Source organism: Diachasma alloeum, unplaced genomic scaffold (genome assembly GCF_001412515.2).
Source record: "Diachasma alloeum isolate Michigan unplaced genomic scaffold, Dall2.0 Dall_scaffold_00209, whole genome shotgun sequence".
NCBI lineage: Eukaryota > Metazoa > Arthropoda > Insecta > Hymenoptera > Braconidae > Diachasma > Diachasma alloeum.
Genome location: NW_021680374.1, coordinates 2,423,405 through 2,446,784, shown reverse-complemented (window position 1 = coordinate 2,446,784; position 23,380 = coordinate 2,423,405). Strand labels below are relative to the sequence as shown.

Below are 23,380 nucleotides of genomic sequence, written 5' to 3'. Positions count from 1 at the left end.
AATCTGACTCTTTGGCTCGGGGTGAAAAAAAAAATTTTATTTCGACTTTTGTCGCGCCTTCGGGGGTTTCATTGGCATCAGGGGGTCAATAAATACAGAATCAACGTTCACTACTTTTTATTTAAACACCGTCTGTAAACGGGGAGATGAGACTGGCTAAAATATATTCTGCAACCCTGTCTCCTCGTTGGCTACAAATTTCAACCCTCCGCATACATGCCTTCCCCTTCACCCGCTCGTAAAATCTCGCGTTCTCGGTAGCATCGAGGAGGACTTCTCAGGACCGAAAAGAACTGAGGATTCGAAAGGTCTCTGGAAAAGTACGTCGCAGAACTGATTAGGACTTACCAGGTTCATCTAGGTCTGGAGAGATCTTGAAAGACCTGTGTACGTCCAATCAGAACCAAATCCTCGACTCGGGTAATAGCTGCATATTGTTTACGACCCCAATCAGCGCGATAATCGACGATAATCTGTAGACAAACGAAATATTTGATCCAAGATCTTCGCATTCCTACGTGCGATTACGTTAGAACATAATGTGGGGTCATTTCCGTTCAGCGATAAAGGGAATTCCCGTGGTTTTGTGCTAATTCCTCGTCATCATTTTGACTCGATGAAAATAACACGGGATGGAAATGACCCGGTGCTTTGGAGTAGGGCCACATGCACGGTTATTATTACGCTCACTATGATGCAGACTCAGATCCGGTATGTTTCTAATTCACAGGAGACAAGGTCACGTTCATTTTTCATTTTTTGTAATTACCTCGACTGCTATCAAAACATGCCGGCAAATTGTCAGATTAAAGTTGGAATTTTGTCTCAAGTGTTGGACTCATTGAAACACGCGTAATGTCAATTTCCACGAGGAATTGAGTGCTCTGGTTTTATCTCGATATTGAGCTTATCAAGTAGACAAAAACAAATTCATCTCGCGGCTCAATTTTGTGTGATTGTGTAATTAACAACAGTTGTCCTGATGGATGGAATTGTCTGGGGTAAACACTCGGGGCAATTTGAATATATTTTGTTGCTCATTCTAATGTTTATATACATTAGAAATGTAAAATTATCGTCATTGCATGTCTTTCCGAAAATTCTGATTCGAAGATTTTCGAAAAAGTTTGTTGATACTATTTATGTTCACCTGTGTGACGGTTACAGCAACAGCTATCAAATCTCTGATGCATCTCTCCTTCATTAATGACGCAACACGAATCTAATTACGTCGTTGTAGATCAGCGTCACAGCGGCCCATCATCCACCGCATTTATTTTTAGTTGTTACTCGTTCGACCTGACATATAGTGAAAACGTATCGTCACGCTGAGTCGAGCCACTGCTTGACAGGGCTTTTATGTCTTCACTTAACATATTACAATGGTATCTCTGACCACGAATAAAGATTGACATTTTCAATTCACATTGTTCCACGTTTTTTTCCATTAAATCTGAAGACAAAAACTCGATAATAGATAACGGATCATCAGGAACACACGACATTAGAAAAATTACAGTATGAGTGTTTCGTAGAATGAGTCCTTGGTGCAGCCTTGTTGGCACTACGCGGAGAGCTATCTCTCAACTACATCGTTATATTTTCCAAGTTAACCGAGACAATCCGTGGAAAAGTTGTTGAACAATTGCCAACAGCCTGTCTATATCAGGTGTCTCCTCCAAGTTCGTGACCTTTATCATTTTGAAGCACTGCCCACCCTAAATTTTAGTTTTTAAGAGCCTCAGTTCTCAAAATAACCGTCACGTGAATAATAACGGCGATTCAGTTGTCAATATGTTTTAGCTCTTGACAGTTAACGACATTCCTTCTAATTTTCGTATCCCAGGTTTTATTTGGAAGGAGTTGTGACACACGTATTTGTTTCTCTTCGGCCCCAACAGTACGATGAGAATTATGCTTCCTATATTTGCTCAAAAATCCACTGTACGCGTGGCTGGCCTTCTCACTAATATCTGATTTACTCATTATCCTGTTGAAATGAGATGTTATTGCAGATTGTGAGCCTCAAACATCACAGAAGGCGAAGTAAATTTGTAAATATGTCAATCACTTCTTGCAAAATGTGCAGTGCACTCTCGTTAAAGTCCTTGTTATTGTTTATTCCTGCACCTTTTCAATTATATTTACTGCTAAAAAAAAAATTGCAATTTCATAGTAAAATTTTTGAGGAGCACAAATAATTTTTATAGAATAATTGAACTGGAATTTTATGTGACAAAATTCTTCAAAATTTCAGTGTAAATTTCAGCCAAAAACTTCTAGCAGTGTATTCCAGGAGGAATGTTGATCAATTGAAAAATACAACATTATCTTTCATTGTCTAGATTAGAGGTATCATTCCTCTGCGGATAATTAACGTCCTTGTACCACTTGCAATTCTTCAATTTTTTAAACCCCTTTACTACGAACAAAGGAAATATTAATTAATAAACGGATTAATGTCAGACTATAAAACTGACCTGGTTCTTGATACTTTGTCATCCAAATCGGTTGTGTTATGAATCGACGCAGAATTGACATCCGAAGTCACCGACGACTACATACGTGAGTCAACCAACACTTTACTGCACGTGCTCCTGCCTCAACCACCGATATATGTCGGAACACTACAAACAATTCAACGCAAGATGCAATGGAATCCACGAATGCGATAAAATATTATGAAAAGTCTATTGAAGCACGTATAACTTTTACCGCTCGTACTACGCATTTTGAAATAGCACCAAGGGGTTCAGGTAGAAATTGAATTCATTGAATGGCAATGCGAGTCCCGTAAACGAGACAATATGGGACTATGACAGGTGCAATGAGGTAGTGACATAAAACATTCTCAGAAACGAAATATAATTCAGCAAAATTGAATCCCCAGGGGATAATACAAAATTGATTTCGTAACTTCAAGGGCCCTTCCATCGAATGTGAATGCGTTTCAACTTGATTTCAATCCATCTGATTGCATGGATAGTGTTATCAGTTTCGATAAGAAATTATGAAATTCATCAATGGTTTTCCTCAGTTGAAAAGAATCCCTCATGCGTGTGTCTTAGAATTTTTGAAAGCTATTGAATCGTTTTAGAAGTAGAGTCCTGTATTCATCAACTATTGCTCATTGACCAGTGGTTTTTCTCAATTGAAATGAATTCCTCAAGCGTCTGTAAGACAGGTGATAAATATACCGGATTGTATTAGGTCTATCGGTAAATTGCCACAGTACGACTAGGTGCACGGGACAAATTAATGGCAGCTGCCCACGCTACCATAGGGTCAGGCCACCTCGACCGTAAGTTGTATCATCAAGCGGCCCAAGTACAAGAGGGCACCTCCCCCAGTCGTTTTCTCCATAAACTCGTGGGCGTAAAAATTTGCTTCTTCGCATTCGCCGATGTGACTTTAATACAACAAAAACGAGACAACAGCCGTTAGTTGCTCTTCTGGACTGACATTAATAACATTGTGAGTTGTGCGCCGTGTCGCGTGCATTAACCTACTGTGTTTACGAAATAGTTGGAATAAAAAAAATCAGTCGTTCGCGTTCTTGAAAATGTGGAAGTGAAAGGTGGAGAATTGCCGAGATTATTCATAGTCGATGCAAGTATGGGCCATAAATCGGGTGAGTAGGCGTGCGATGTTTCCCGTGACCTCGTGGAAAAATTATGACAAACTGGGTGTTAATGTTTATCGATTAATTTTCTGAGGTCGAGTGCACGTCAATGCACTCGTAATCTCTGATAAAATGTCCCATTTTTTATACTATCGTGAATGACGCGAAGGTCTGGGTTCTTCCCACATGTTGGCATGTCAAGTCATTATCTCAGCGTATGCTACTGGAACTTGCTCATTGTAGAGTTTCATTATTATTCTCAATGAAAGAATGTGCAAAAAATCGGTACAATCTGCACGTCGTTATTCATCAGCAGCAAGTATCAACTGTTGAATGTTGAAATGCCATCTGTTTTCATGCATTACTTCAGTCATGCAACCAAACTCGACAATAACATTTGGCTGCAATTCTTCCTCAAAAGGACATGAGTTGTTTTGACGTTCTTGGCAGCGAATAACATTTTGGAAATGATACCTGCAGTTATCACCAGTGCGACGTCAAACTGCTTATCTCCTTATTTAATTACTGCACTGCGTCGCTAGGATTCTTGACAATTACTATGTTTTATGGAGGGAAACAGGAAAAATTGTGAGGGAGGTAAACACTCGACAGAGCTGACAATTTTCATGATTGCTTCAAGTGTTCAGATGGTTGTACAACGAAGGACGCAACCCCTCTCTGTATCTCATTATCTAATCTTTGTTTCTCCTACCTTGTTGTATCTTATTTTCAATCTACACATAAAATCTAAAGCGGTGAATGATAGATTGTTCAGTGTCTTGATGATCGCCGGCACGTTCTCTTGATTTTTTATCTGAAAACTCTTTCAGGCGCAGGGAAACGCAATTTTTTCTTTCTTGAAAATTTGTAGAAAGGAAAATTTTGTGGCTTTTGGCATAAATACAGGAGTGGAATTTCTTGAAGAAATTTTTATACACTCCGTTGCTGTCGAAGTGATTGTTGTCAGCTCTGTGTTCAATTCGATGAAAAAGTAAAATTTAAAGCTAATAAAAATAATTCAGTGGAACTTTGAATACTTCAAAGTTATTATCAAAATATCGAGTGTTTTTGTGTCAAATGAGGATCGATAGTCATTGGGCGATCAGCGAATCTCACCGAAGGATAGAAATAACAGTATTTATAACAGAAAGTGAAACAGCAAGGTGACCCCCTGCAACAATCTAAAACAGGGGAAAATCAAAAAGTTATCTGTGATTGAATTTTTAGTTGAAATTGCATGACTGTTGTCATTCACTTGTCAATCATCTACCATCGGACTCCGACTCTCTCATTATTCATGATCGTCGGATTAACAAGACAATAGCGTGAGCTGTACAAAAACTGCTATGTTGGAATTATCGGTTCAGCATGCAGATATTGGTATATACTCTATCCAATTTCTCATTATCCTATCACGATAAACAAGCGTGGTCCATTACATCACAATGTTTCATCACTATTTTTTTTTCTGATCTTTGAAAAAAAAAATTCGTAGCGAGTTTGTTGAACTCTGGAACGTGGCGACCGGTTATGATGAATTCTGATAGTTAATCTCTAATAACAGATTAAATCATTATGATTATGAGTCCTATTTCCATTTAAATTCACGACGGTTTCAAAGGACTCATTCAATTATGTTTCAACGAAAAAAATGTTGAATATTCTATAACAAATTTTATTGTATCAAGTCTCACATGTGTGAGTTCATCTACTAGTAGTTGCTGGCACTTATCTCGATACATGCGCTCGATAAAACCTCGGTTGCAAAGTCCCACTTGACTTCAAGTGGAATAAAATCCCTACACTCTGTCCATGTATTAATTAATATCCAATTCTGTCAATTAAATCTTATCACTAGACTTTTAGTAGTGAACCTATCTCCCAGGTCAATTTGTTGGGATTAATCTTAACGGCTTCCATATAATCACTGTACAGAATCTCCCAGTTGTATAACTATTTCTTCACCAATTATATAAAGTTCAATGTATTTGAAATAACCTCCCTCCTTACTTGAATCTGCTAATTGTACCGATGCGAATAGCATCAAGTCCTTGTACTGAATTCCTACCATTGGCACTTGGGATAAATTTTACGTACAATGAGAAAAACTTGGTCATGCTGAATTCTTGTTATTGATGCCAAAAAACTACATGAACACACATTCAAGGAATTTTTTTTTTGCACACTTGATTCAAGTTAATTATCATCAAACGATACGCCATCCTCGAATCTCTCGCTCTTCCTCTGCAATTGCTCACTCTTACCTCCTTAAAGAGAAATATCACTACTTGCATCGACAAGGAGATACTCCAGAGCTAACAATTAAGCTCACTCAGGTTGTTTACGCCTTTTATTTTATTTTATGTTTTGTTTTGATAAATTAATATTCAAGACGGGAGTTTGACTTAATTTTCGATTATTTAATAGAGCTCTTAATATCACATTTTTCGTGCAAAAGGTGCGTATAAATAGTTTATAAATTGACTTTAACACTCCGTTGCGACGGAACACTACTGTCCATCTGTAATAATAATTCATTCAGAGATAATTGCATCGCTCCAAGAATTGAGAACCAAATGTCATGTTTATGGAAAAAGCCTTATATAATCCGGTACTGCCCGAATGATTTATCCGTATTTTTTTTTTCTCTTAAAAGTATTTGAAAAAACAAAAAAAAATGAGAAGACGAACTATTCAATTTTAATTATCGTTTAATCACAATGGAGATTTTAATCGTGAAGATAAATCGCTTGTTGCTGCAATCAGTTAGCCAAGGAAAACGATGCACGAATGATTGTGGCAGTGAGGAACGTGAAACTATTGCCCAGTTATTTTTTTATCTTATCGGTTTGGAAAGTATAGAGTCTACTGCTTCGAACCTTATGGAAAATAACACCTAATTTTCCGTGTGTCCTTGGTAAAGGCTATTTGCCAAGTTACTTGAGGTCTCGGTCGAATTTCAACTTGGGACTGCTAATGAAGAACATTGTCTATATGAGAAAACCAATTGTTATGCAGGAATCTCAAGCCAATAGTGGTCGAGTTTAGAGAATATAATAGATAAGACTACTTATTCTTCAGTCTTTATCATTCTCTTGAATATTGTGATAAGATGGAGAAGGAAGAGGAACTCATTGGAATCCCAAGGAAATTTTCGCTCTGAAACAATATTAATAATTTATTTTTCACTCACCTTATCATTTGCATGAGAGAATTGCACTGAAAATTTATCGTCGAGTAAAGCAAAAGCACGCAACACGTGGTGACTTTTGCCACTCGATAAATCTGTCAGACGCATTTTCCAAACGAGGAAACTGGTTGCGGGAATCTATTAAGTTTCATCCTCCTAGTGTTGATTGGAAGTCGGAATGATCTTTGGGTTTAGTACCAAATAGAAATTCATCGATTTTCATGAAATATCGTAGAAAGCTCATGACCTTACAAGAGGAATGTCACCATGGCCATGATGAACCAAAAAAATACGGGAATTTTTGGGATTCCCACAGTTCATAAAGCGCTTTTTTACTGTTTATTTGTGGGTAATTGCGTGTTTTTTTTACTTTCAGCACTTTCCACGGCGGCCGAGGATGTGCGCGACGGCATTCAGACACCTGACAATGACACTGGTGAGTCATAAAATGTGGATATCGTTTTTTAATCTTTATTATGAGCTGAAGATAGATTACGCGAATTGTGGAAAGTTTAGATCGAAAGCAGGTTAATGGACACATAACGACATATTTACTTTAATTCCATTCCACGAAAGTTTTTACTTCCCGTGAGATCAAGTCAATTTGAAGTTTGCACAGGTTACGATGATAATTATCATGATGAATTTCATTATTCATTTCACGTTAATCGTCATTTTATGCAAAGAAAATTAATCTGTCTTCTCTGAAGTGTTCGGGAGTTATAGATTAAAAATGTCGATATTATCTGAACGTATCAGCTTTCGATTGCGAGTCGTGTACGTGATTTTGTAATTGATTATCAATATTCGAAAAACAAGGGATTAAAACATCATTTGTTATTCAGTCTTGATGGATTCTCATTTCCATTTGATTTGATATATGAGAAGATGTAGAAATTTCTAGCATTTCTTTTGATTTCAGTAATAACAGTAAACAAGTTTTTACCGATTTATCAGTTTATCAAAAGAGAAAAGTAGAATGATATACTGGAATAATCTGTAATTCCCCAATAGGGCTTTCTATTTGAGAAATCTAAGAGAAATATTCACTCTGTTTATCAAACCAGAAATTCTCGGGAAGAATAACGAAGAATTCTAATGATTGTTGGTAGTAGCCGAAATTGCTAGAGAAATTAACATCAGAAAATTGTCTGAAAAAATGACAATTTTTGAATGTTAAGTTCTCTTCTGTGAATTTGACGACATGTTATCGAAAAAAATTCCACGTCTCTCTATCTTACCGACCGATCTTTATCCAGTCTGGGGTACGAAAATAAGCCTCGCACCGGTTATCATTCGAGTAGCTCGCTGGAACGAAGCTGTCCACCAGGCGGCTCCACCGATCGCGCACGATCTCCCACCTGTTCCTTAACTGTTGATTCAACAAGTGGTCGCTTATCGATTTCCCCTGTTATCTCCCGACAACAACCTGGTGAAACAATACCGATTGCCAACTCCTGCATTACCGATCACCGGTTCGCAACCGATTCCCACCGTTCTCATTTAATTTAGAAACACCTAACTGAAAATAGAGGGAGGGAAATCAAAGTAAAACAATTGTCATGCCAATTCTCTCATCGAAAATTAAATATTCAATTTATAGAATTGATCAACTACGTTTGCTATAAGATTGCGAGTGATTTCGAAATATCAATATGGGCCGGCGGAGGTTCAATTGGCCCTTAACCCCCCAGGCTGGAGGCAATCAGCATGAGTCTAGCAATATCCAGCTGCTTCCTTAAATCACTCATGACTAGAACATCTTCATTGTCCAAGAATGTTCAACAATTTGTGTCAAACTTATTGAGAACTATTTCATGAACCAGAATCAAGGAGAATTACCTCGAATTGAAATCCTAAATTTTGAAAATTAAATTGGCTCTCCCCCTCGTCACTTTGATATCAATGATGCATTTCTACAAACGAAAATACCTGGCAGCTGCCTCCCACAAGGCCGATTTCGCAAACCCATTGCAATGGAAACTTAACAAACTTATTAGAAAAAAAACGCGCTACCTCAATTCCTTTACCTTGCACATACAACTAGGCACGCGACAACACGCTTTCATATTGGACTGTTGCTTCTTGAGTCACCGTGAAGCAATTAGAAACAGTTTACAAGAATTAACTCTCGTTTACTGTGCACGAAAGTCACCTCGAACCCATTTCGTGAGATACTTTTTAATGGGACCTATTCTCATCCAATCGTAACGAATGATTAGAAACTTTGAAATAACTTGCTGCCTGCAAAACGCATATAAAAATCTTCTGACATTCATCTTTTACTCGTTTCAAATTATTCCTCCGAGTTTTATGCGGCGTCGGGGCTCAGATCTTTCGTTGCCAGTAAATTTTTCACTGGAAATGAAATCAGACTGACTAATCCCCGTCTGCTGCATCTTCTTTTTATTTTTCTCCTCATCGAGAGAGGCGACTGAAATTTCTGAGGGGGTCTGGGGCCCGCTGGTTGGGCCCCCAAAAAACCCGTGTGAAACACAGCTTGAACAAACCCATAACGGTTGGCCTCGGAGCCACCTAGCAACAAGTTGACCGGCCTGGGCAACGTCCGCACTCACCAAAGACAGACCAATACCCGTTGCCTCGTTTTATATACCTCAACGCTGTGGATACCTTGGAAACTACTCTATGCGGGTGTCCGTAACGAAACCTCTTAGCTTCTCTCCTCTGCCGCCTAGTAGGTCGTCTTCCTTCTCTTTCATAAATCATTCGGCTAACATTGGTATTCGAGAGAACTCTTGCCAATTTGCTTTTTATCTCCAATGTTATGTCAGACATACGGGGAATAAAAAATTCACAATTTGAAAATATTTTTCAATCTCATCCCTCCGTATTATTAGCTCAACACAGCATATTTACGAACTAAACAAATTTTTTTTCCACTGTGGAATAACAAAAATCGTATTATTTGTTTTTGAATCGAGGAGGCCACGGAAATTTCCAAGGATTCGCAACAATTTTTTATTTCCTCGAAAACCTAGCGCTACTAATTCTCTTGCTAATTCCTCGCTTATCCCCGGGCTTCAGATTCTCTATACACACATTGATGTACACAATTCCCAGTGACGTATCTCCTTGATTCACTCTTCATTATCGGTGACATCACCGGATTTTCTCCTCACAAATGAGTGCTTGCTAGCTAATTGAATTAGCGTGATCACCGCGTGCTTGAATCACTCCCAGTACCGTTCCCTCTACATCGAAGTGAAATCCAGTGTTCAGACACATCAGGTAGTTTATTTTTTCTGCCTGTTTTATGGAGCTTGGAGAATTGAACGGCTTTATCGAAGGCAGTGTCTATTCACAGGCTCCACGGTAACTTTGACCGTCGATATACGGGACGTTTTCCCGTGGATTCAAGGTAATCTCTACCGTGGATATATGGGAGATCGTGGACCCTCAATTTTTACTTCTCAAATTAAATCTAGACAATAAATTAGACACATCGAATCGAGTAAAGCTCAAATTTCATCTAAAGTTTATGCTAAAATAAAATTCATCTGAATAGTTTGATATTCTCGATTCGCTTTTTATTATTTATCATTACTTCTCACAGGAATTGGGTTACATCCATTCTGCAATGAGTAATCAAATTTCAAGCAATAATTGTAAAGTACTCCCACCATTTTATCTAATCGCAATGATCCGGCCAAGTTCAATGCAGAAGGCCTCACGCGATCGATCATCATGTGCCTCCCTAGCCTTGACCGGACATGGTGGCGCCGAATGACCACCAGTCTGAAAAATTCATTGCTCGCATGTGTCCATACAAAAAAAACATGATTCGTAATTCCATTTGGAAGTGCTTCAATTCAACTTCCAACGTCCACTCTATTCTCGCTACTTTTTCCCCAGTCTCGATTATTCATACTCATTTCCGTAGTTGGCGGTTGTTTGACTTTGATGCGTGCTTTTTCATTTTTTATTTCTCCTGACTAACTGCCCTCTAATCGAAACAAATAAATCGTTGCGAGGTGACGTGTCCCTCTCTCTCTATTTCTGCCTCGTCAATTTTTCTGACTTTCGTCATCAATGAATTACTCGCAATATTTCAATTTGCCTGGATTAGATTGGTACATTCAAACCATATCAATTCCACTTGCATTATGACGTCGATTCTGATGGAAATACATAAACAAATGGGAGGAAAAAAATGCGCAATTGGGAGAATAATAAAAACGTTTTCTACATAGAGGAAAATAAAATGAAATATTTTTTTACCGGAAACCTGAATCGTACATTATTCAGTGGTGTTTTATACTAGGTATCGAATATTTTTAATGTTATTGAATGAGAAAAATGTTGCAGAATTTTTATAGAACGAATGAATGAGTGAATTGATTAATTTGTTTCAATGTAGTGTACACAATCTCGTAAAGATCTACAACCAGACGATTTATCGGCTTCAAAGTGGTAGAGGGAGATGACTATGATATCCACGTATTTTACGATTATCTGCACTTGCTGACGCACTCGTTGCACATTGTAGAATAAATCCCTGCGGTTTTGCCTCAATATTCTTCATCGACTTTGAGTATTCCTCAAGGATGTCGTCACACCATGTGTTTACCCAGAAGATATCGATGTTAATTACAGCGATAAAAATTAATTCATCTTCAGAATGAAACATTTTTCATAATTTTGTAGTTCTTCAGGCGTGCTGAAGAGAGGACTCGCAACAGTTGTAGCATCACGCCAACTGTTGACGTAAGAGCGTGATACACACATTTGTTCAAAACGTCTCATTGAGTGTAATTGAACGGTGGGAATCGACAAGTTGTCGGACCTGAAAAATTGCCACTAAATTTTCCATTGATCTTTACATTGGAAAAATTTCACATCGATAAATCGTAATAGTAAATATGCTGTCAGGGGGGTAATTATATCTTGGATGATAAAATTTACGCAATCGTGGAAAAATATATGCGATTGATCAACAAAATGCAGTGATAATTTTGAGGAAACTCGATGGAATTCTGCATGGGATGCGTCAGCAAACGTCAAGAGATGTTATTTGTGGTCCATGAAATTCACAAAAGGGTCCTTTGTATTTCCTTGAGATTTCATCTCTTAATGAGATACTGCAGAATAGTCTCTCCCATCTCCAGTGAATTACAATTCCTCGAATCATTCCCTCAACGACAGGAAATTGGCATTTCAAATTCTTCGCAGACTCTCCCCCTCTAACACATCACGAATAATCTTCGATAACTCGAGGTCAAGAATTTAGTAAAAAATGGAGGAAACTTACATGGGGGTCTAGTGTTATCAGTGCAGCAGAACCGGTAAACAATTTCTCGCCTCTGTGGCCGAGTTCGTGTGTGGTCGCACTCCCTCCACATACCCAAATCACCCTATGCACACGCACACATACTGATATCAAAAAGTATCCCGCAAGTGTATTTTCTTCTCGCGTTGAATTAAATCAGATACCTCTCATTCCCTCTCCCCCTATCTCTGTTACGTGTTAAATAAACGTGTATCGGGTTTAATTGTACCGTTAGGGACGCAGAATATGAAACTATCGACTGGCGATTAAATAGATCGGGAAGAAAAAAATTTAATGGAGTAACGTAGACGTGATTTTACGAATTTAAAATTTGTAACTTGACGCTGAGAGCGACCTCCTTTGGTCTACCGATGGCCTCTCGTAATTATAAATATCCGCATGTGCGTAGCCAGAAATAATAGACGCGTTTTTCGCTCGATTTCCTCGCCTCTCGGTACCCTCGAGTCTGCATCCTCGAGTATAAGCGATTCAGGCCAGGCGAAAATAGTCAACGTCTGGTTGCAGTTAATTTTCCTATCTGACCATATATCCATCATTAAAAATCAACAGAATTATCAGTCGTTGATCCATTAAACGCGCTTCAACTCGAGGCGTGGGAAATTTTTTGGATCCGTTAACTACAATAGATCGATACCTATGAAGCTGGATCGAGTTATGACAGCCTATTTTTATTTTTCGCATTCTTTTATTAGAAACAATCCACTGATATTCATTCGGCAGTCTTTTATTACATCGATTTATCAATTGCATAAAGATCGTTACGAACGAGTTGAAAAACAAGCGCAAATTATAAACGCTTGAGTGGAATAAATGCGATCGATATTCCTGGGCTCCCTTGAACTTGTCACACCAAACAATTCTCGAGACGATAGAACGAGTTGACCACGACACTAGACAATCTTGTAAATAAAATCATACGCTTTGATGCAATGAGACTCTCCATCCCATCAATCATCTCAAAATTCATTGAAAATTTAATCATCAGTGTCACAAATTTTTTTTTTTGCATAACATTTCTTTTTTTTGCTGTTTCAGATTCCTTGCAATTGTATTCGCATCTCGGTGAGTCCTCCAGTGATAAGCTTTTTTATTCATTGAGCATGTGCATGAGGCGGTAGTCATCAATGCTTTGATCGTTCACTATTCATTTGCCGAGAGAGAACAATTTTCATGTTGAAAATGAGCGAACAAATATTATTGAATCATGAATAATGTTTTCAATTCGAGCGGAAAACTTTATGCTCTTTGCGATTACGTGCTGCGCCGAATATTATTGAATTATTGCATCAAGTGATGTTGGTTCGTGGAGATATAGAGTAGTAGGCAAGGTCAATGGAATGGCGTCGAGGGGGGGAGGTATATAGAGGCGGAATTAAAGGAATGAGACCCCCGCAACCACCAGTGATAAATGATCCTGCAAATTCATCTGCGACCTCGAAGTCAATATTTATCTATGCTAGAATCGCGGAATTATTTATCTGCAGTCTCGAATTTTCCATTTTATTTTGGAAAGGAAAATATATTGCTTGGGAGAACACCTCCAATTCAATTTCCCTTCACAAATTGTCTCTTCTTCGCGTTCTATTCAAATTATATTACAAATTGATTTAGATACTTATTATTTTTTTTAGTCAAGCGATTAGCGATTTCGTTGTTTTCATTTCACTCTCAACAAAGATCGGAGATTGAATCATACAACTCGACCCACTTTTAATACCCGCATTGAGCTCAATGTGGGTCGTCTCGATTCACTTATGCGATCGATTGTGAGTAACGAAACAGCCCCGCGCGGAGGAAAAAGAAAATTAATACAAAAGTGAAAACATGAAGAGCACAACAATGGCGCCCATAGGTGCACCCCAGTAATTCCCCCCTCAACGTTATGGTCATCGATCCCCGAGACCATTCCGGAAATAAACTTAGATCGATAATTTCGGAGAATTGAGTGTTGACACGTGAAACAATGGCGCAATTTTGGAATTACCTTGGCGACGCACGCGTTGGCCCCTAAATCATTTCGATTATCATTGAATCGAGGTCTAAAATTATTTCAAAATTTCAGCCAAACGTTTATCTTGATGGAAATCAAGCCAAAAACCACGCGACAGAGCTGGCTTTGTCCTAAATCCGGTAGCCTTTTGTTTTCCTTTTACTTTTTTGTTTAATTTTTAGGCGCACGTGGCTTCTCCGAACAAAGATAAATCGAGTTTTAGCTTTCTCTGGAACTATCGAGTGCGTGAAGAACTGCATCAGTTGTTTCAAGTTACAATAAGTGTCACTGGCTTTTCATGCGCCATACACGCGCGGAAAGAGTGCACTCGAGTCATCAGAAAATAAAAAGAAATAATCGAGTGGCACGTGCAGCGATTCCAAACATTTTTTTTTTTCATGTTACTAACAATTTATATGTTTTTTATCTTTTTGTTCAATTCCTTGTCTGATATTTTCTGATTTTTTACCTAAAATGACAAAATTTGAGACAAATTATCTCTCATTTTTAGTAAAAATTCGCGGATAATTTTTGATGGATTGTTGTCTCCCCGGAATAATTCAAAATTATTCTCCATCACTACAACACCTGTATCATCGCACATTAAAATTTTTTTCCCACGACTATTTCTGACCTGAATTAACTGACAGCTTTGAATAACGCATACTAAAGAGAAAAAAATCGCTGGTATCGAAAGTAAACTCCCACTCTACGTCAGAGATTTACTTACAACCCATTGGACACGGAGTTTCGATGACGTCGACGGGGTAAACGGAGGTTCGTCACTCTCTGACGTTTAAGATGATGGTGTTAGGTTGTGCCACGGGGGAATGTGTCAATCGCACCGGCAGGATCACGATTACCGGGGGAATTTTTACAGCCGAGTGACCTCTACTCAGCGTGGCTGTTGCAAAATAATGACCGGCTTGGAACAACAATAATACGAGCAGGGGGTGTGGTATCATAATGAATTGACGTCAGTAATTTGTACTCAAGTCGTCTTAATTAGCTCTTCAGATCTTGGTTTATAATGACTCGTTTAAAAACATCGAACGGTTGTCATTTACATCTGCTGTACCTCTGGCTCAATGACGTACTTGAACACTGAAAAATACGCGGTGAATAAAGTTGAATAACTTCAATTATTCGGAGAGATATTGACTTTATTTTTAGTCACCTGGCAACATTAATTTTATGATTGACATTTGATCATTGTCTACCATTGGTTTCAAAAATAACTGGTAGTCTCCTCGAAATAACTTCAAGTAAATAATATATCACAGGTCACTCAAGTTCTCTTGGCAACAGATAAAAGGCGGTATTCAGAGAAAAAAGCGTGAAAAATAACTGACAATCATAATTTATATTTTGGTAATGAGATGCGAAAAAAATAATTGCCAGACAGATAATGATGACTTCAGACAGCGGAGATTAATTCCTTTCTTCATACCACAAAACAAAATGATAAGGAACTGAGTAATTTCTGAAAAATTATGCAATGTCCAGTAAATGACTGAACTTCGTAGTCCATCATCTGACATTTTTTACAGTGTCACGAATTAATGTGATTAGATGTATTTTTATACGACATCGATTCGTGGAATGAAAACGCAGAGTAGTCTAGGGCACAAGACGATATTTATAGTTCCTAGTTATATTTTTGTATTCAATGTGTGGTTATAAATTACTTGATACCACTGGATTGAAATTGACACAACAATTTCAATGTTCTCGTAGCTTTATCCTTAATATTCTCAGAAACTGAATTCCCTTCAGCCAGTAAACAAAATAAATTATTCGAAGGCTAGAATAATTTCCTAGTTGAAATTATTGCCCGATAAAATATACGCAAGGCAAATAAATTTTCCCTGTAGTGCTCAATAAACTCCTCTAAAATAATCGTATTTCTGCACTTAAACTGCTGTAATGAATGCAAATTACGACACAAAAGCAGAGTATTGGAAGCACACAATAAATTCAACGAATTGCAGCTATACATTGTCATAGACCGACGATTCCAGAGCTCGAGGATTCTGCAATTTACAACATTTTCATGTGGTTTTGACGTCACTGCCCTTGTCGATCGTCCCTCAAGGCTAAGCACACGAAGTTAATTTTTAATTGACAGTACATACGATCCCGGAAGCCGACTGCAATAACAACCACCAGTGAATTCTACCCGATTCCAAAGTTCTCTTCCAATGATTCGCCGCAAATTGAATTGAGCCGAAAAATTTTAACGACACTGAACTCGAGAAATTCCACTGTCAAGAAGATGCGATAAAAACGAAGTTTGATATGAAGGGCAAGTATAATGCTGATGTTAATGTCCGGGTTCTCTGATTATTATACATTGTGGCCACGTGTAATGAGATAGAGCACATTGAACCGGTTATCCTCGCCATCGTTGGAATTTCAATCAAAAAAATTCCGGGAATCGATGGAGATGTAAAATTCCAGATTATGCTCATGACAGTGTGATATTGCGCTTATTTCATCTAATGTTACACTTGATTAACAATTTTTTAAGAGCGCATACTGCACATCTGGTGAGTAGGTGGAAGCGGGGAGGAGTTTGAAATGGAACGTCAGACGGCATTTTACCGTTCTCATTACAATAACAATTGTTTTAATGGGATGTTGAGCGCTTGTCGTCACTGAATTCTGCGCGAAGGTCGTAGTAATCGAGAGGAATTAAAAAATGCCGTTAATTTTTTTAATAAGAGCGTAAACAGAAAGCCGGTCTCGTAGAATTTTAATTCAATTGACATTTGCTAATGTCACGAGTGTTTTAGTCTACCGATTTGATTGGATGGTCTCATACCAAATTCACCAGCCTCCAAGACGGAAAATAATTCAGCCACGCAGAAAGCTTTATTTTTATCCCACGAAGCCGTCGGAAATCCTCTTATCACATAAACCGTTAATATAAAAACATTAATAGCAGCATCGATAAAATAATGGGGCCGGTGTGTACCCTATCCGACTTGTAGATTAAAAGGCTGCTATTTCTGTACGAATAATCCTGCAGTGCGGTCACTACACTTACCTGTACAAGAATATCTATAAATAGCTCACCACTCGTATCATCCCCAGTGTAAAGAGATAAAACCCAAAGAGAGGAGAATGGAAACAACAAAAACAGATCAAGGATACTCTCGTGCTTTCATCCTACGGCATTTACTCGAAGGACTTCAACTTCTTTCACATGACGTTGTGGTGTCAGAGGAAGCTGGTTCTTCAGGTTGGTGGCTGGGATGGAGGTGAACTCTGTGTTGGGAAAATTGATGAAAATAAAAACAATAATGATCGTGTCGATGCACTGGGTTAGCAATCTTGTTTACTTGGGGCCTTTCAATGACGCGTAATTGGCGCATCCGTGTCCCAGTGGCCAACGAACCTGGGCTCTTTGAAATTCCGGTTATAAATAAATAATCTGGCGTCAGATATATCCTCAGGCATATCCGTCGATTTTGATTAATCATCTTATAAATTGCAAGGGATGTGACGGAGATTTTTTTATTGAGGTGGCATTTTTTGAGTTCGTTACACCTTTTGGAGTGATTTTGTCAACAACCCGAGTCGAATAATTGGACCTGACAAGTTCTACTTAGGTATTTCCGTTCAGAACTGGATAGGTCTTGGAAAGCCTCTTCCCAAGTGCTTCCGAGACCTTTCTACTTCTGGTTATGTCCGTTGCATTGGCCTTAGGGGGGCCAATAAATACGGAATCAACATTCACTTGGCGAAAAAATTCGATTTTGGCGAAAATCGACTTTCCCCCTGGAAAAACGGAAAATCTGACCCTTTGAAAATCTGAAAAAAAAAACTTTTTCAGTTTTCACTTTTTCCACATACTTTTGAGAGTTCTGAATTGCCCGTCGCTTAAATAGTTGGAATCAACGTTCACCCGGCTAAAAAATTCGATTTTGGCGAAAGTCGACTTTTCCCCGGGAAAAATCCAAGATCTGACACTTTGGTCCAGATGAAAAAAAAATTTTTTTAGTTTTTACTTTTTCCACAGACTTTTGACAGTTCTGGACAGCCCGTCGCTTGAATGATCAGATTCAGCATTCACTCGGTGAAAAAATTCGATTTTGGCGAAAGTCGACTTTTCCCCGTGAAAAATCCAAGACCTGGCACTTTGGCCCAGGTGAAAAAAAAAAATTTATTTCGACATTTCTGACGCCTCCGAGGGTTTCATTGGCATCAGGGAGCTCGAAGAATTTTCACTTCAATTAAGTTAAAAAATTTTGAACTTTATTGGAATAAAAATGGCATTCAATGTCGCTCTCCTGAAAATTATTACTCGACTAACTATGAAATTTAAAATGTTTTCCAACACTAAAGCCATTCCTCATCAGAGCGGAATTCTGCTCTGAAGTCCTGGTTACAAAAGCGAAACTATTATGAAACTCCAAGTCATCAAGAAAAAATCATTGAAGAATCATAAATTCTGTAAAAACACAATGTTTATTGTGGTACTATGAGGTGCCAAGGCACCGACAGAAGTAGAAATATTGTCGATCTTCCTCCATTAATTGTCGAGTTATTACTGATGTTGTTTGTCAACTGTAGTCGATGTGATTCTTCAATTACTCCATTAGCTTCATTTTTCCAGTGTGATTTATTCATTGACAGTTTTTCTCGGGATAGAGACACGTGCTAGACGGGTGACTTGATCCGTGGAATTCTCCAACATGACTCATTGCAGACCCCAATACAATAGCACCCGATAGACCAATCGATCCGTTTTGTTGTTAACACGGAAGTTGGTACTACGGGGCTTCGATAATGCAATGGGAAATTTCGTAATGCCTGTAGTACGTGGGCACTGGCTTTAACCCACGTGATAACCGCATGGTCCAGTGTGACACCAACAGCATGGGTTTCACACTGAGCGACAGCTCATTTCTCATCCCTCCAGTGAACGTACAGGCGTGGTCGATTGCAAAATTTTTCCGTCATTAAAACACGTCTACAGAAGAAAACGTTTCCATTGCTAGAGTGGAAAAAAAATCAGTCTTCTGCGAATGAACCTAAACTAATCATTTGAATACGAAATGTCGAGAGATGTTTTATCAACCTCAGTAAATTCCCCCGAAGCAGGTCATTATCAAGGAAAATTTGTGAGAGTCACGGGGCTATTGAAGAATTTCTCCCCATAATCATCCAATCAACTCCAATCCCCCGTAACATTTGTATTGAATATGAATCGAAATATGTCACGGCCACTTTAAGAAGAACTTGGATCAAAGGCCCCTTCCGATGAATTGCCGGCTCTCTGCAGCATCCTGCGAGCGTTCCCCATGAGTTTTACCTGACATATGGTCAAACGAGAAGAACTCGACGCTTGCTCTGCATTTATTCAGCCTAAGAATAATAATATCTCGGGATCGTCTGCGTCCCCCTTTGGCCTCAAATGCGTTAACAGGCAGGGCCAGGCATGGGGAACCCATCGGATCAGCTTGCAACCAGTGCCGCACAATCTCTTCCTCAGTTCCCCAGACCGAAAAAGATGAAAAAAGTCCTCATCAAGATATCAACTTGTCCCCTTTTTTCTCCCCTCACTCAAAGCGCTTTTTGCCGGTTTATTTACCATCTCAATCCCCACATATCGTGAAAATCGGTGAACACATAAACATTGGCAACGGGAAATAACATTTCCGCGTGCATCCACCCCGAAAATCTGTTGGCATCGGCGCGTCCTCGTGATCCAACAGACTAAAGTTGAACTTTCACTTTCGCCCTCGATGAATATGCCCACCCCCGCAATTTGGCCTGCACTGAGTGCGAGTTTTATTGCCCAACTATCTCGATGTTCCAAAACTGGTAACTCACTCATGGAGCTGCCTGACGTGTGTACATTCGAGTTATCGCGCGGTTAATTCAGTGTGAGCAAATGTGTTCCACTTCCGTCAATGTTTCGAGGTTCAATATCGTAATGGTCGTTTGTCAATTTTTAATGATAGATTATACATTTATGGCCACGAGTGTTTGGTATTAATCAATCTGTGACATGTGATAGGTATAAAATGAGTCAATTGCATTTTGATTTCGATGAGATATGTCCATCTGTCAACCAAAACAAAAAACCCTAACACACCTAATAATTCTATCATCTTTATGTCAACTTGATTCTCATTATTTTGAAACTAAACTCGACGATAAAACCCGTAAAAAAATTAGTTCACAGAACTTCCTTATCGCTCAACCGTCTATCATGACGTCTGGCTAGAACGGGGCCACAATATTGAATTAACATGTGTGAGGTTCTCAGGTAGCCTTCCTCCAGAAGCGGAAACTGCTTATATTTTCCCCTCTGTTTCCCATGACGCAGCCTCGTGTTACACGAACAAATGCTTCTCGCAAATCGTGAAAGATTAATTTTAATGCCGAGGAAGTATAACAAAAAGAATTATACCAATATTCATCTGACGGATAATATTTGCTGTACATACACGTTGGCGGCCAAAATGTTATCGTTTTGAGTCACGAAAAAGTCCAGTGTGTGCTAGCCACAGGCGCTCGCAAACGGAAATAGATTAGAGCTTCATCATTTTCTTTCCTACATCTATACGTTTATAACTCGCTCGTAGTATCGGTTATTTCTTCAGCCAGCCTTAAAATATCTGATTCTGTGTTTTATTCTTTTGTTACCGTCATCGTTCCTCGAAAACTCAGACTGAAGGAGAAAAAAGCCAAAATAAAGGAGTCAAAATTAGAGAGGTTTTTTTTCTTCTTTTTATTATTCTCGGGGGCTTTTGTCGGGTGCTTCGACCCTGAATGGTCGGCCTCGAGACACCAGTACTATCCGTGTAGAAAGTATAAGTTTTCAAATTGAGACTTTGACTCGTCGTTTTTACGCTGAAAGATCGGTTTTTACATCGAGACGAAAATCATGGTACTTGCAGTTGTGCATTTGATGGCGGGAGAGGAATCGATGGGAAATTTCCAGTTTACTGCAGCTGCCTTTCAGGCGTCTTGGGAAACTTTCATTTGGGAATTTACTGTTGGGTGCAACGTGTAATTTCACGGGGCCACCCTTTTCCGTTTTGCCTAGGTCCGGGTTTACTTTCAAAAGGAGCGAGAGCGAGATGAGGATGTGAAGGACAGGGTGATGGAAGGGTTCTTCGAAAATGAGAGTTCACTGTTTCCTGCGGTTGGTTGGATCGATTACGTCGTCTAGGTCCGGGACTCAGTGTCCCCCAGTAAATCTGTCGACTTCCCCATTTTATTTGCAAGCTCAATGTGCACTTCAGAAGTTCAACATTATTTCGATATCCAGATTGAGTTTAATTTTCTCCCAGATGATATCAATTTCACGGTTGATTGATTGATTTAGGTATTTCAACGGCTTGTGATGATACTTTTGGCTTCAAGTCTTTGACAATCGTGTCAATGAACCGTCTGACAAACCCAATCTTCGTCTCGTGACTCTACTGCCTCAAACCGATTTCAATCCCCCGTGGAATGGAATAAAAAAAATCACCACTGTTTTCATATAGAATCCGCTCAACACTCTGTTTGGAACCATGAGTGTCGTTGCCGACGGTTCAGGTTCACTTGACCCTACTTTATGCTTTCAGATGCGTATACTGTGAGCGTGCGAACATTTTATTCACATTTCAAAATCGTTTATTGTTTTATCCTTCAATCTGTAAAACGTGTCATTTTTATCCATAAATCGTAGATTTTTTCTCTCATCTGCGACGCTCTGAGAGATTATTTAGATAAAGTTCGTTAGCACTCGATAAGAGCTTCCTCTCACACTTGAACATTGCTCACTTGGTAATGGAGTCATTAAAAAGTATTAGATTGGCAACTATTCAAATAAATTAATCATAGAAAATAATGAAACTTTTATAACTCGCATTGGTCTCGAAAATAAAAAACATTTCAATATTTTCTTGGAAAATATTGGATTTACCGACGTAAAATTAGAAACACGGGGAAATCACGAGTTGTTTTATCTCATTTTTAAATGTTTTTTAAACATTGTGCAGTGGAATCTAATGAGATCCTCATGTCTGTCATTATCTAGTTATTTGACGCGACCAGAAATAATAACCCTTACGGGCTTTCGCGAGATATTATTGCTGTACGTCAATGCAACATCTTCTGCGCCGCAAATGTTGGTCACGAGATGATGCCGAGCTGACAAACGTCGGGAAAAAAAATCATAAAATCAATTGCTATTTCAAGACGTGCAAAAAGATGAATTTATGACAAGCTTGATCGCATCGCCAGGGCCCTGCACGAGGGCAATGCACCTCGAGTGCATGGCGCCAGTGCTCAAACTACGTTCTAGTTGAGAGTTATTTCGATTCTCTCTCCGGTATCGAATTGATTTTTCAACAGGAGAAAGATGTTCGGAGAAATTCGCCAAGAGAGTTTCATTCGCTGAAAAATAAAAACAATATATTTATTCATCAGTGAAATCACATGAAAGAAATTTCTCTCACTTCTAATTATAAAAATCGGTCACTATCAAACGGAATTTAATCAGCGATAATGCAATCATCATCTTTTTGCGTCTGAAATAAATCAAATCTCTCGCGAAATGATGAGTGGATTCTTCCTCAATCGAACGATTGAATCGACGATTACACTCTCTATCATCACCGTTCGTAACTCAGGATTTCCCCGGAACAACTTTATCTAACGCTTTATCCCCGAGTCCCCCGAAATGTTTGTTACCACTGACTGCTCGTCAAATTCCCCAACAGTCTGAACTTGATCTTGATAACAAACCAATTCACGTGCCTTTCAAAATCAAATCGTGACTTTATCTCAAGGCTCCAGCACACCATTGTCAATGATGATATCATCATTTATCAGTGGCATGTAATCTTCTGGCTTCTATCCGAAGTTTAAACGCTAACCATTATCTCATTCAAAGAAAGAATTAGTGAAACCGTTAAAAATGAAAACGGCTGCTTCTCATTAAGAAACACGGAGCGTTCTTCAACCGTTCACTTTCTACGCTCTCAACTATTGGACATGTTTCATTATTCAAGTGAGAAACGCCTTGATGATCTGCTAACGTGATGATCCGCAAGAGGAAGAAGCAAATTAAAACGAAAAAAAAAAATGGGGATATAAAATATCGCAAACTGTTGAGAAAATGAAGCAACAAATGCACTCGATTCGAATTTCATTGAGAGGCAAAAACCCTTGGGCCTTTGACCCGAGGATTGCCCCCACTGATAACACAAAAGCTGAGAATACACGAAAATGGGAGAAAAAATACTGAGAGAAAGGGGGGGG

The 23,380-nt window shown here is 38.8% G+C and overlaps 1 protein-coding gene across 7 annotated transcripts in view; it reads left to right on the top strand.

Annotated features, from left to right (window-relative positions):
* Positions 1–23,380, top strand: part of LOC107036473 — a 57,404-nt gene that overhangs the window by 23,080 nt on the left and 10,944 nt on the right. For 3 of the 7 annotated variants that reach the window (XM_015254451.2, XM_015254450.1, XM_015254452.1), the window contains 2 exons: positions 7,189–7,248; positions 13,156–13,182. In XM_015254451.2, the coding sequence (XP_015109937.1) occupies positions 7,189–7,248; positions 13,156–13,182 (87 nt within the window). Of the gene's footprint in view, positions 1–3,476; positions 3,632–4,935; positions 5,003–7,188; positions 7,249–13,155; positions 13,183–23,380 lie in introns of those variants that run through there. The other 4 variants (XM_015254453.1, XM_015254454.1, XM_015254456.2 and 1 more) reach the window with 3 other exon arrangements.